Raw genomic sequence first — 13,192 nt, forward strand, 5'->3', positions numbered from 1 at the left:
CACGTAGCCGGCGCGTTGTAGGCACTTGTTCCCTCGCTGTGCGCCCCGCGTCCTGGCTTCTACCCTCTGTCGGGGTGGGACGAAGCCTGGGCATTCACCCAGAAGTGCTGCAGTTCCAGAGGCAGGTTTCTGAGACTGGAGGGCCTGACACAAGCATCGAGTCTTAAGTTCTTCCTCAGGCCTCGGAGGCCCCTGGCCCCCCGGATTTGCTGCCCCTGCTTCAGCTAGTTGGCCTCCTCCCCACCTCTGAGTGGGCTGGGCTGTCAAGGCAGGTCCCGGGAGCCCAGGAGTCAGGCAAACCTGGGAGGGAGTCCTGGATCTTCCCGTTGGCCTCTGTGACCTTGGACAAGCAGCCTCACCCCCTCTGAGACTCCATTTCTTTGCATCAGGATAGCGCTGCCTCCCTCATGGGGCTCTGTGGGCATTCGCTGATTTGGGAGTGGAGTGTTAAACGCAGAGCCTGGCACGCAGCAGGGGGCAGTAATGACAGCTCCTCTCGCCTTTCTCTCTTTTTTCAAATCCCTTCCGTGCCTAGCTCTGGCAGTCCAGGGCCCTGATCCTTCGCCCCTAGAGAGATGATCCCTCCCAGTCCTCCCCCTTCCCCCAGCTCCACAGGTCCCCAGCCTGTAGCCCGAGCAGTGTGGCTCTGCTGGGCTGTGGGGAGTCCCTGCTCCTGGCCCCTCTTGGCTGCTCTGGCCTGCACGGCTCAGCGGGCCCGGGCAGTTTCGGTTGGTTTGTCAAGGTCATTCTTAATGGCCGTAGTAAATCCCAGTAGGGCGCGTGGGGGAGGAAGGGGGGCAGGATGTTGATTGGTGGAACATACACCTGTCCAGGTACAACCGAGCTGCAGGCAAAGGAATCTCTGTTAGAGGACGGCCATCTGGGGCCACAGCGAGGTGGACGGACACAGGTGAGAGGCCGCTGGGTGTGGAGCTGGGGCTGGACTCGGATGGGCTCTGCCGGGGCTGGGCTGGGCAGGCGGGGCCAGAGGTAGGAAAGCGGGGAGCGGGGAGCCGGCACCTCGTTCCGTCCCTCGTGCCTCTCCTCTGGGCCTGGGCTTCTCCTGCCTCTGTGGCCTGAGCCGAGGGGAAAGGGGCTCAGGGCCCGGCACTGCCCGTGGGGACCCCACAGTGAGAGAGCGACTTCACTGGGCAACGAGACTGCTCAAGCGGTGGAAGCAGCCAAATGTCTGGGGGGGGGGTGAGAGAGGTGACTGCAGGAGGGGGAGGGGGCTCTGAGGCTTGGGGTCCCGCCTGGACTGACGTGCAGCTAGGAAGGCCGTCCCGCCCTCGGTGACACCACAGGGCACACGAGATGTAAGTCTCTCCTGATGACCACGCGTGTGCACACACGCGTGCACACACACGTGCGTGCACACACATGCACAGGAAAACACCCTCTTTCCTTTTTATCTGCGAAGTAGCAAGACTGGAAGGGCCAAGTGGCGGGTAAGGGCAGCGGAGCAGCTCGCCAGGGGTCCATCATCTGTCGCCTACCTCAGGGACAGGATGGAGGAGCTGGTAGGGCTGCGTGAGGGCTCCTCCGGGAACCCTGCGACTCTTCGGGACCTGTGGGGCCCGTGCCCTCGCATCCGCAGAGGCATCCGAGGTGAGAGCCAGGTCCGGTCCGCTTCCCCTCCCAGTCAAAGACCAAAGACCTCTCGGGACACCACTGCCTCTCCAGGCCCCACCTCCCGCGCCATCTGAAAGCCTGAGAGCTGCCTTTCTCCCTCCATTTGCCCCGACAGCACTGCCAGAGTCTTCTGGTGGCAGGGAGGGAAGGGATCTGCCTGTCTCTGGGTCAGACGTGCTAGATGCCTGCCCGCTGCCTTCGGGACTGCAGCCCCAAGTCCTGATCACCGTGCCAGGGGCCTTGCTAGGGGCCCAGTGGGTGCTCTCTGGCCTGACACGAGCCCCATAGGTCCTAGGACAACCCAGGGGTCTTGCTAGATGCTTGTGTTCTCTAAGCTATGGACACTGTGGAGATGCTAGAGAGAGCCGTAGCTCCTAGCACTCCGGAGCTCTACGCCCTTGCCCCTCGATCATTCTTTTATAAATACCTCAGTATGAAGCAGGGGTCGGGGGAGGGCAGACGGGTCAAAGGCTCCCTGGCGGGGCCAACGAGCAGCCACCTTCACTCGCCACAAATCCGCCCCTCACACGAGTCAGAGGCCTCTCCGGGCCCCCTGAGTTGAACCACCTGCTCCAGCCCCACGCTGCCCCTGTCCTTCCTGCCCTGAGCCTGCACAGGCCTCCGCTGAAGGGGCCGTCCCTGGCTGTGACCCCACGCCCCTGCTCCAGGTGGCCTGGAGTGGCTGAAGCAGAAGTTGTTCCGTGTGGGCGAGGATTGGTACTTCCTGATGACCCTCGGGGTGCTTATGGCCCTGGTCAGCTTCACCATGAGCTTCATCGTGGGGCGTGTGGTCCAAGGTGAGCCTTTCCTAGCCTGTACACCTGCTCTGGGCCCAGGGCTTCAGAGCACGTGGGCTTGGGGATGCCCGAGGGGCTGCCAGGTGCAGCGGGGGTGGGGAGGAAGCTTGGATCCAGTCCTGGTTTTGCTCTTGACTTGCTATGTGGCCTTGGGCTTCAGTCTCCTCATTTGCATAGAGAGCAAGAGAGACCTGAATGTTCCCAAGAGCCCTTTTCCTCTGAACTCCCTGCTCCCCTCCTTCCCGCTCCCTCCTCGCTCTCAGCTCAGGAGAGAGGGGAGGGCACTTGCCTAGACCACCGTGCTTCAGCAGGCGTCTCCCTGGAAGAGGGGGCGTGGGGCAGGAAGGGTCTAACACACCTACCTGGGAGGCTTACTCAGGTGTCGTCGTGAGGAGCTGCTCTGCACCAGACACTGTCTCCGACGCTTCACACTCGGTGTCATTTCTCACAAGGACCCTGTGAGGAAGGCACCAACCATCGCTAGCCCAGATGACAGAGAGGGAAGCGGAGGCTCTGAGCAATCTTGCTCAGCGAGGGGGCGGCAGAACTTGGGGGGGAGGCTGTCCAGAGTCCTGCTCCTGCTTCCTCTTAGGGATCCGCCACTCTCTGGGTGGCCTAGGCTTCTTCTCTCTGAGCCTCCATTTCCCGGTCAGTAAATGGGCATCTGAGGGCTACAGAGCCTGTGGTGGCTCCCTGACCCCCAGACGTCCCCAGCACACAAGTGGCTGTACCGGGAGATTGGGAACAGCCACCTGCTCCGGTATCTCTCCTGGACCGTGTATCCGGTGGCCTTGGTCTCCTTCTCCTCCGGCTTCTCACAGAGCATCACACCCTCCTCAGGAGGTGAGCCCAGACACCAGGCCGTTTGCCTGAGTGACTTGCATGCAGTCCACACTGGCCCAAACCTATTCATATCCCTCGGGTTTTGGTGGGGGGACGCAGGAAGCAATGACCCTATTTCACAGCTGAAGAAGCTCAGAGGAGTTGTGTTACTTGCCCAAAGTCACACAGCGAGGAGGCCAGATCTTGACCGCTGAGCGCTGATGACTCTGCTTCCTTTCTGAGAGCTTTTCTGGGTGGCGATGGGGGGCACCGGTGGCATGTCACCTGCAGGGCCAGTGCCAAGGGTATTCTCGGGCTTGGGGGGGGGGGGGAGTCTGTTTGAGGACATAGCTCTTCCAGGCCTCTCAGCTCTGCCTCCAGCTCCAGGCCAGCAGAGCAGAGCTCCAGGGGTGCATCCAGGGTGGCCTCAGAGCCTATCCTGGGTACCCCCATCCCGCCATAGCCATCTGCCAGGCCCAGTTGGAAGGACAACTCACATCCCCTCTCTGACCCTCAGCTTCCTCCCTGAAATCTGGGTTTATGGATCCTAGTTTCTAGGATTCAGGATGAGCTGGCCAGAGGGTGATCTGAAACACTCTGCAGGGAAAAGTGTTTAACCGAGAGGTTCTCCCTCCTCCCGCCCCCGGACCTACCCCCTGAAAAGGTTCTGGAATCCCGGAGGTGAAGACCATCCTGTCGGGCGTGGTCTTGGAGGACTACCTGGATATTAAGAACTTCGGGGCCAAGGCGGTGGGCCTCACCTGCACCCTGGCCGCTGGCAGCACCATCTTCCTGGGCAAAGTGGTAAGTGCAGGTGCAGGAGCACCCCCACACCCCACCCTGCACCTCCTCCCATCTGCCTTTTCTCCGTTGCCCTATCCAAGCTGAATCAGAGGAGACTCAGGCCAATGCCTGCCTTTGGGGGTCAGTCTTGGGGAGGAGGCAGGCTGGGTCCCCGAGTGTTACAAAGGGGTTGGAGAAATGGAGGAGGCAAGTGTGGTGTAGCTTCTGGATGAGATTCCTGCTGCCCCCTAACCCTGGGCCCTGAGGGGAAAGAGGAAGGGCCCAGCTCCCCCTGGAGGACGAGACGCAGCCCTGCGCTCATACCTTCCCCGGCAGGGCCCCTTCGTGCACTTGGCTGTGATGCTCGCTGCCTACCTGGGCCGTGTGCTCACCAAGACCACCGGGGAGTCAGAGGTAAGGGGCTCAAGGAGGGCTCCCCTCGGAAAAATAAGGGGGGAGGGCGGGGGCTGGCCCTGAGCCCTGGACTCTGGATTCCCCCAGAACAAGAGCAAGCAAAACGAAATGCTGGTGGCCGGGGCGGCAGTGGGCGTGGCCACAGTCTTCGCTGCCCCCTTCAGCGGTGAGATGCTTCCTTCGCCCCGCCCCCTGCCCCGCAACCTGGGGCTCCCCCACAGCAGATTGACCGGCTCTCTCTGCCCAGTAGAGGAGTCCCGAGGAGGGCTAGGAGCTAATTTCGGTCTTGGTTCTAACAGCAGTCTCGCTGGCACAGGGTGGGGGCGGGTGGGTGTCCAGACGCTTCGGGGTTACCATAGAGAGACTTGGGGGTGAGATCCAGCTCTCTGTGTGGCCCTGGACCAGTGCGTTTACCTGTCTGAACTTCATTTCCTCATCTGCGAAGTGGGATCATAGCCGTCCCCACCCCACAGGGCCGTTGTAAGGATTGAGGAGGGGGCTGCAGTTGCACGCGGGCGGGCGTGTTCCCTGGGCAGCTACCCTCCCTCCCCTCACTCAGCGCAGGACCACAGGGAAGGGGCGGCCCTGCCTGCAGGCCCCAGGAGCGCAGGGCGCGAGCGGTCAGGGCGCTGGGATGGGCGGAGGCCGGGTCTGCCTAAGCCCAGCGTTGCCCCCAGGCGTCCTATTCAGCATCGAGGTCGTCTCTTCCCACTTCACCGTCTGGGATTACTGGAGGGGCTTCTTCGCCACCACCTGCGGGGCCTTCATGTTCCGCCTCCTGGCGGTCTTCAACAGCGAGCAGGGTGAGCCCCGCCGGGCCCCTAGACCCCAGCCTCCGGCCTCGCCTCCCCTCCCCCCACTCCTCCCGCCCTCGTTTCCTCTGTCTTCCCTTCTTGCCTCCTCCTCCTCTCCTTTCTCTCCCTTCTTCTTCCCCTTCCTGTTCCCTTCCTCTTCTGGGATGGAAGGGAGATGACCTGTCTTAGGCACAAAGGGTGGGGGGCCCTGAGGGTAGAAGGGGTAACGCTGGGCGGGGAGCAGGGGCCAGGTTTGGGGTGGTCCTTGAACCTCACTCCCCCCCCCCCCACCACCCAGAGACCATCACCTCTCTCTATAAGACCAATTTCCGAGTGGACATCCCCTTTGACCTGCCGGAAATCTTCTTTTTTGTGCTGCTGGGGTGAGTGGTGCCTTGGGCCCCTGAGTGTAGTCTGTGATTGGGGGGGCGGGGGGCGGGAGGAGTGGTCTTCTCCAGGCCCGAACTGCAGCCTTGGTTCTGGGAGGGGCTCTGGACGCGCCTGCCCTCCCCATAGGGCCATCTGTGGCATCCTGGCCTGTGCCTTCCTCTTCTGTCAGCGAGAGTTCCTCAACTTTGTCAAGATCAATCCCATCACCTCCAAACTGCTGGCCACCAGGTGGGCTCTGAGCTGGGCTTGCCACATCCTCTGAGAATTCTCAGCGTCGGAGCCCACAACTCCCTTACATAGAGCCCCACCCCCTGACTGCACCTGATCTTCCTACGGAGCTCCCTAGACCTCCCGAGCACACGCCCCACGTACGGAGCCCCTGTTCCCTCATAATACCCATCTAAAGGTCCCCACAGTCACGGATGCCCCTGCTTGCCTCTTCCGCGTAACCCCCACGCCTCCTTGACTCCTCACTCCCTCACTGAACTTCACTTTTCCACCAAGCCCCAAGCCCCTTATTGAGCGTCCTCTCCTCCCCAAACCCCGCCTTCCCCTGGCATTGGGACTTTAAAGTCAGCCAGGCCGCCTCTGGCCTAGGCTAGCCATGCAGTGGCCCCACCCCGGCCTGGCTGACCTCTGCCCCAAACTCTCCTGTAGCCATGGTGGGTGAGCCAATCCCCACGGCTCCCTCTCCCTGAGAGGGCCTGGCTCATGCCCCTCCCGCCATTTGCCTCCTTCTGCCTGAGTGTCAGCCGCCAGGGTGGTGGGGCCCAGGTCCCTCCCCGTGGGGTGGAGGGAAGGGGTCCTGGCATTGGAGCTTATCCCGCCTCCCACCACAGCAAGCCTCTGTACTCTGCCCTGGCCGCCTTCATTCTCGCCTCCATCACCTACCCCCCCAGCCTGGGCCGCTTCATGGCTTCTCGGGTAAGAGGCCCTGAGCTGGGCAGCGGGACTGGGGAACCCCTCGATTCATTTCCCACTTTCTTCCTGTCATTTCACTTAACTCCCACGACACCTGGAAGGAGAGGCCTTTGCATCGGTCCGGGAGGCTCAGGGCCAGTCCCAAGGACTCCCCACGCTGAAGGGTAGTGGCAAAGGAGGCTGCGAGGCGGGGTCAGGCAGTGAGGGGTGGTAGGGACTGCTGCCCCCCCACATCCGGCCCCGTGCAGAATTCCGACCCGCTCCTACTCCAGCTGTCCATGGAGGAGCACCTGAACTCACTGTTCGACAACAACTTGTGGGCGCTGATGACCCGGAACTCATCCCCGCCCTGGCCCACGGAGCCTGACCCCCAGAACCTGTGGTTCGAATGGTACCACCCGCAGTTCACCATCTTTGGGACCCTTACCTTCTTCCTGATTATGAAGGTGGGTGTCCTAGGGTCCCCAGGGGTGTGCCAGAGCCGAGACTAGTCTTGGGTGGGATGGGGGTGCCTCCCCACGGCATGCAGCATAGCACCCGCGCCTCCCACCCAGACTCCCTGGCCTGACCCATGCCCTGGGCTAGTCCTTCAGCTCTCTGAACCTTGGTTTCCTCATTTCGAAAATGGAGTACCTCAAAGGGAAGGATAAGAGGGAAGACAGGAGAGCTCCTGGCACACAGCAGGCACTTTGTCAGGGCGAGGTTCCTTCCGCTGGCCAGTGCCTTCCCTGACGCCAGACACTGGTGATGGGCATGGGCCCGGGCGTCCTCGTTCTCCCCGGGACGCTCCCATCCCATCCTCCCTGCCCTGCCCACTCTTCCCCCCTCACAGTTCTGGATGCTGATTCTGGCCACCACGATCCCCATGCCTGCCGGGTACTTCTTGCCTTTGTTTGTCTTAGGTGAGTCTGGGGCCTGAGGGTCCTAGGGGTTCAGGTGACGGGGGCAGGGCTGCGGCTCTGGTCTGCTCTCTCCCTCCCTGAGATGGTACTGAGGTTGGTCTCCAAGGATGGAGGGCTGTGGGGGCCGGGTCAGCCCAGCCCCCCTCCTCACCCTAACTCTGTGGCCAGGAGCAGCCACCGGGCGCCTCATAGGGGAAGCCCTCTCTTTTGCTTTCCCTGAGGGCATTGTGGCCGGAGGGGCCACCAACCCCATCATGCCTGGAGGCTATGCCTTGGCAGGTAAGTGGGCCAGGTCCCCGTTGCATGGGCTGGACCTGGAGAATCGGCCGGGCATGGCGTGGTCACCGAGCCCCTCAACGAGCTCCTCTCCCTTCCCCGAGCCCCCATTTCTCTCGCCAGCTTCTGTCTCGTCCCTAATTCTTCATCCTCTCCCTTCCTGCTCCTCCCCCTTATGAAGCCCAGCCATTGGGGCACTCCCAGCAGTGGTCAGCGTGTGGCCTCTGGACAATTCCCACCCTAGCCCGCGGCCACAGCCACACCAGCCTTGGCATCTGCATGAGGCTGGCCCTCGGCCTGAGCCCCCTGCCCTGGCTCTGCTCCCTGCAGGGGCTGCGGCCTTCTCAGGGGCCGTGACCCACTCCATCTCGACGGCGCTGCTGGTCTTTGAGATGACCGGCCAGATCGTGCATGTGTTGCCCATACTGATGGCGGTGCTGATGGCCAACGCCATTGCCCAGAGCTTTCAGCCCTCCTTCTACGACGGCACCATTATTGTCAAGAAGCTTCCGTATCTTCCATGGATCCGGTGCCGAAAAATCAAGTGAGTAGCACCTGCCTGCCGGGGGCAATGGTATCTGGGTGGGCTGGGGGGTGGATCACCCCAAACACTCCACCGCAGCTGACCTTGGACATGGGTGGGGTGGGGGGGCCGACACACAGCTCCCCGAGTGACCTTGGGCCTTGGCCTCCTGGGCCTCTGCACCTTACTAGGCATTAGTCTGTCTTCACAACAGAACAGATATTGCCCATTCGTGGGAATCTGGGGCTCGGAGACGTGCCGTACCTTGCTCCAGGTCACACAGAGAGTCAGCACCAGATCTGGGAGGTACCCTCCCCGCCCTCCCCTCCTGCTCTGCTGTTCCCGCGGGGACATTGTGTGCCAGAGGTGGAACTAGCATGGAAATGGGGTTCGAGATCCTCACTGGGCCAGGCAGGACCACAGCAGCCTCTGTCCCCTGAGAGGCAGGACGAGGAGGCCCTGAGAATCCCAGGTCCCAGGCCCGGCTCCAAGCACGTGCCAGCTGCCACCTCGCTGTGGACCTGTTTCCCCATCTGTAAAATGGGATTGCTTTTCAAACTTTAAAGCGTTTTTTTTTTTTTTTTTCCTTTTTGCTGTCAAACTTTTCAAATGACATTCTCTAGGGAAGGATTCTGAATGAAACAGGCCAAAGCTGGTTGGGGGAAGGGGGATTGTGGGGAGAGGGTCCTCTCTACCTCAGGGTTCTAGGAGCTGCTCATTCTGGGAACCTCTCAGTCCCTGCCCACACCTGAGAACCAGCAGAAATCCCTCCAGGTACCCCGCCTTGTCCTGAGGTCTGGAGAAGCCCCCACTCCAGGACCTGATGGGACCATCCCTCTACCCCCAGCTCTCACTGTGTCATTGTGGAGCACTTCATGAACTGTACCGTCACCACGCTGGCCAAGGACACGCCACTGGAGGAGGTGGTCAAGGTTGTGACCTCTACAGACTTGGCCGAGTACCCCCTGGTGGAGAGCACAGGTGCCCAGCAGGAAGAGGGGAAGGGAGAGTGGGGAGGGGCATTCTCTCTACCTTCCTCTTGGACCCTGCAGGGTCAGGCCCAGGGGAGGGGAAGCAGGGCATTAGACCTGTAGGGCCAACCTGAATCTGGATCCTGGCTCTGCAGCTGTGTGACATTGGGCAAATCATTTCACTTCTCTGAGCCTGTTTCCTCGTGAGTAAAATGGAGATTCTAGCCATCCTACTCTGGGGTGGCTGAGATGTTTAAACGAGAGATGAGAGGATTCTTGTAAGGCTCCGCATAGTCGTCGGCTCTCGGAATTCTGGAAACCAGGCCCGGTGTGCTTGGGGACTAGGGGCAGGATGATGGTGGCACTAGCAGAGTCATTCGGAAGGGCTCTTTCTCTCCATCTCCCCTCGAAGCATCCCTCAGCTGAGTCCCCTTCACAATCCCTGAAGCCGCGAGAACATCTTTTTAAAGAACAATGAATCTGAGCCCTCGTTAAGAGACGTATAAGCTGACTCTCCGGGAAGTATCTCTTTAGAACATCAATCCCCATTGGGACAAGTATAATATGAGTGGGAAAGATAAGTTGGGGTTGGGGCAACCACATCCACTCGGGGTCACTGTCGACCTTCATGTCTCCTTTGTGCAAAAGAGACCCGGTGTACACTTGGCAAGCATAGCACAGCTGGATTTGAGTCACCACTTGTCCTTTGGGCAGGTACCTTGTGCGGTGAGCAGCAGGCACAACCATATGGGTCATCCCCATAACCACCCTAAGAGGCATGAAGCCACTTATGAGCAGCAGAACCAGGGGGCAACCTCTCTATGACCTACAGTTGCCTCGCCTGGAAAACAGGGACCAACAGAGAATGGAGTTGTCGGAGGGTCTCATCCGAAACACCAGGCCCTTCTCCCCACCCAAACTGGGATGCCTACAAAATGTGCCAAAATAGCCCATTTGAACGTATTTGCATATGGATAACTCCTCCTAGAGGCTTTGCCTCATGGAACAAAGACAGAATTGGCCTCCAAGACAAAGTCTACTCTACCCTTAGAGCCACAGGAAGCCAAAAGCTCCCAACCCACAGAGCTGGGCTGTGGGACCCTGCCCTCACCCAAGAAATCGCTTGAATTAGTCTTTTAAAAGAGGGAGCACATATAGGCTTAGTTGTAAAGTTGTCATTTTATCAGATAAGAAGCAAAAATACCAGGCTGTCCCCTCAAAACTGAATACCTGCAAACTCCAGTGATACTCTGGAGTGAGACTTGCCAAGCCCCCGGCACATAGTAGGACCTCAGAATATGGTGGCCTCCCAGGTTCATGCCTTCACTGGGCTGAGTTAGACATGAAACTTCCTGTAGGAAGTAAGGGACAAAGCCCAGCCCTGGGCACAGATATCTTCATTCAAGTGTCCCGAACCTGCTCCTGCCTTGAGGCCCTGCCTCTTGGGGAACCTTAGGGTCAGCAGACTCCCTCCTGACCCCCCGGGCAGCCTTGGCTACCTCGCCACCACAGCAGAAGCTAAAGGACCTTGGGTAAAGCAATTAACTTCTCTATGCCTCTGAGCCTCAGTTTCCTGACCCATAGGCTGTTGCAGGTTCCTGGAAACAGTAGAAACGCAAGTTCTATCTTCATAATGCAGCCCTCGCCCGCCCCCTCTCCCCTTCCCTCCTCTCCTCTCCTCTCCCGCTCCCTCCCTCCTCCCCCTCTCTCCACTTGTCCAGACTCTCAGATCCTAGTGGGTATGGTGCGAAGGGCCCACCTGGTACAGGCTCTCCAGGCTGAGCCACCCTCCTGGGCACCAGGACACCAGGTGGGTACTCGTGTTGGGTGTCAGGAGGGGGCGGGGGTCAGCAGGGTTGTGAAGGGACGGGCCAGCTGACCCGTGGGAGAGGTGGTTTGAGAGGGGCAGCCTGGGGAAGGAGAAGGCTGGCCCAGGCCCCCACAACCCTTCCCCACCCCCAGTGGTGTCTCCAGGACATCTTGGCTCGGGGATGCCCCACGGAGCCAGTGACCCTGAAGCTGTCCCCGGAGACTTCCCTGCACCAGGTAATGGGGAGACTTCCAGCGTGGGGCAGACAAGAACCCTGGGGCAGAGGGGAGGAGCCTGAGAAGGAGACTTCGGCTCCAGCTTTCCCAGCACACAGTGGGGCTGCCTGTAACTCCTGGGCCCACCTCCTCATCGGCAGAACAGACATAGCCGCTCCTGCCCTCTCTGAGCCTCACTCCCGGGGATGTTGGATGACGCAGAGACTAGAGAAGTGAGAGGACTTGCAAAACAGAAGCCTCTGGGGAGAGGGAGGCAGGGCTTAAAATTATGTCCTTACATCAAGGCACACATGGGGTTCGACTTCAGACCCACCACATTCTTTCATCCTATGTGATCGTGGGCAAATTATTTAATCATTCTCCCTGCTGATACCAAGTCCCCCACACCTCAAAAACACAGAGCCTGCAACACTGGGTCAGGGAGGGGCAGAAGCAGGCCGGGGACCTAAGGATGGACCCAACCCCTGGGCGCCACAGGATGATGCTAGATTAACAGGTCTTTCCCACTGGTCCCTTGTGTGGACTCTGGCATCCCCTGCTGGTCACTTTGGACATTGCAGGCCCATCTCCCGGTATTCCACCCACCATCACCCACCCCACTCCCTTCCCGGCTGAGAGACGGCGGGGCATGGGTACCACTGGGCAGAGCCCAGGCCAGAGCCTCCACCTCTGCTCAAAGCCCGCAAGTTAGGGAGAAATGGAAGCCAGAAGGGTGGGTGGGTGCTACCTGTCCTTCAAGGTTTCCCAACAACCCCTCTTCCAGGCACACAACCTCTTCGAGCTGTTGAACCTCCAGTCCCTCTTCGTGACGTCCCAGGGCAGAGCCGTGGGCTTCGTGTCTTGGGTGGAGGTACCAGGGCCCCCAGAGCAGAGCAAAGCAGAGGAGTCATGCTCGGGCTGGCCGGGGAGGCGGAGGGCCCCGATATCCTCCCATCCAAATGTGGAGGGGCCTCATGGGATTTGACAAGCCCTGCTTCCTGGACCGGAGTGGCCACTGGGCCTGGCTACCCCTGCCTTATTTTGTAGCCAGTGGCCAGCCCTGTCCACCTCCGGGCCTCAGTGGCCCCGTCTGTGCAATGGGGAGGCACCGGCTCTACCGCTCACCCCAGAATTAACCCTGAGGAGTGTCGAATGAGACTAGAGACCCCATGCTTGACCTTTTCTACACCCTCCCCCTAAAATGCCTTCTTTCTCCGTTCCAGTTGAAGAAAGTCATTTCCAACCTGACGAACCCGCCGGCTCCGAAGTGAGCGCGCCCGGCACCGGCACGCTGAAACGAGCCCCCTCCGCGGCCCGGTGAGGAAGGCTGGGCAGCCGTCCCGCCTCTCCTCCGCCTTCACCTCCCCTCCCCCCCAGCCCAGCTCAGCTCCCCCGTGAAGCAGGCAGCCCCAACGTAGCACCGAAAAGGGCCCCGTGCTCACTAGGACCCTTCCTCGGGTGGGACAAGTGCTCCGTGCCTCGAAGGACAAATCCCACCCTGGACAGAGCTCAGAATGCGATCAGTGAAAGTCCATCGGCATCGCTGAGGAAGAGCTTGGTGTACGCCTTCCGGAGTGCGGGCGCGGACGCCCCCGCCGGGTGGTGTGACTCCCGGCCAGAGGCTCCTGAGAAGAATAAAGCCATTCCCCAGAGCCGCAGTTCACCGCTCATTCCAGGCCCACGGGTGCTGACTTGGCACCTCCGCTCTTCACCTGTGCTGGGCTTGAGGGAGCTCTTGGGGTCCCTGGTGGTGGTGGGCATTGCAGGCCTGGGTCCCTGGTCTCCCACTCCTCACGCCCCCAATTCCTGGCAGGGTTCCCCACCAGGTCTTACGATGCTTGTCCTCATGTAAGAAGCAGGACCCCGTGCCCCCGTTACCGTCACCCTAACCCCAGCCTCCCCTTGGCTGAGCCAGGGTTGATAAAGTGGGGTCCCCAGGTAT

At 60.5% G+C, this 13,192-nt stretch overlaps 1 protein-coding gene across 1 annotated transcript; it reads left to right on the forward strand.

Annotated features, from left to right (window-relative positions):
• The first annotated feature begins 723 nt into the window (after window positions 1-723).
• LOC107501781 (chloride channel protein ClC-Ka) lies at window positions 724-12,902 on the forward strand. The gene is made up of 21 exons (XM_036229021.1): window positions 724-742; window positions 834-910; window positions 1,502-1,608; window positions 2,301-2,429; window positions 3,144-3,272; window positions 3,916-4,055; window positions 4,371-4,448; window positions 4,536-4,614; window positions 5,126-5,251; window positions 5,541-5,625; window positions 5,759-5,860; window positions 6,472-6,556; window positions 6,826-6,999; window positions 7,386-7,455; window positions 7,624-7,734; window positions 8,062-8,275; window positions 9,102-9,235; window positions 10,947-11,035; window positions 11,188-11,271; window positions 12,035-12,121; window positions 12,474-12,902. The coding sequence occupies exons 3-21, from the start codon at window positions 1,509-1,511 to the stop codon at window positions 12,519-12,521; spliced, it is 2,064 nt and encodes a 687-aa protein (XP_036084914.1). The 5' UTR covers window positions 724-742; window positions 834-910; window positions 1,502-1,508; the 3' UTR covers window positions 12,522-12,902.
• The last annotated feature ends 290 nt before the right edge of the window (window positions 12,903-13,192 follow it).

Source organism: Rousettus aegyptiacus, unplaced genomic scaffold, assembly GCF_014176215.1.
Source record: "Rousettus aegyptiacus isolate mRouAeg1 unplaced genomic scaffold, mRouAeg1.p scaffold_m13_p_1, whole genome shotgun sequence".
NCBI classification, from domain to species: Eukaryota; Metazoa; Chordata; class Mammalia; order Chiroptera; family Pteropodidae; genus Rousettus; species Rousettus aegyptiacus.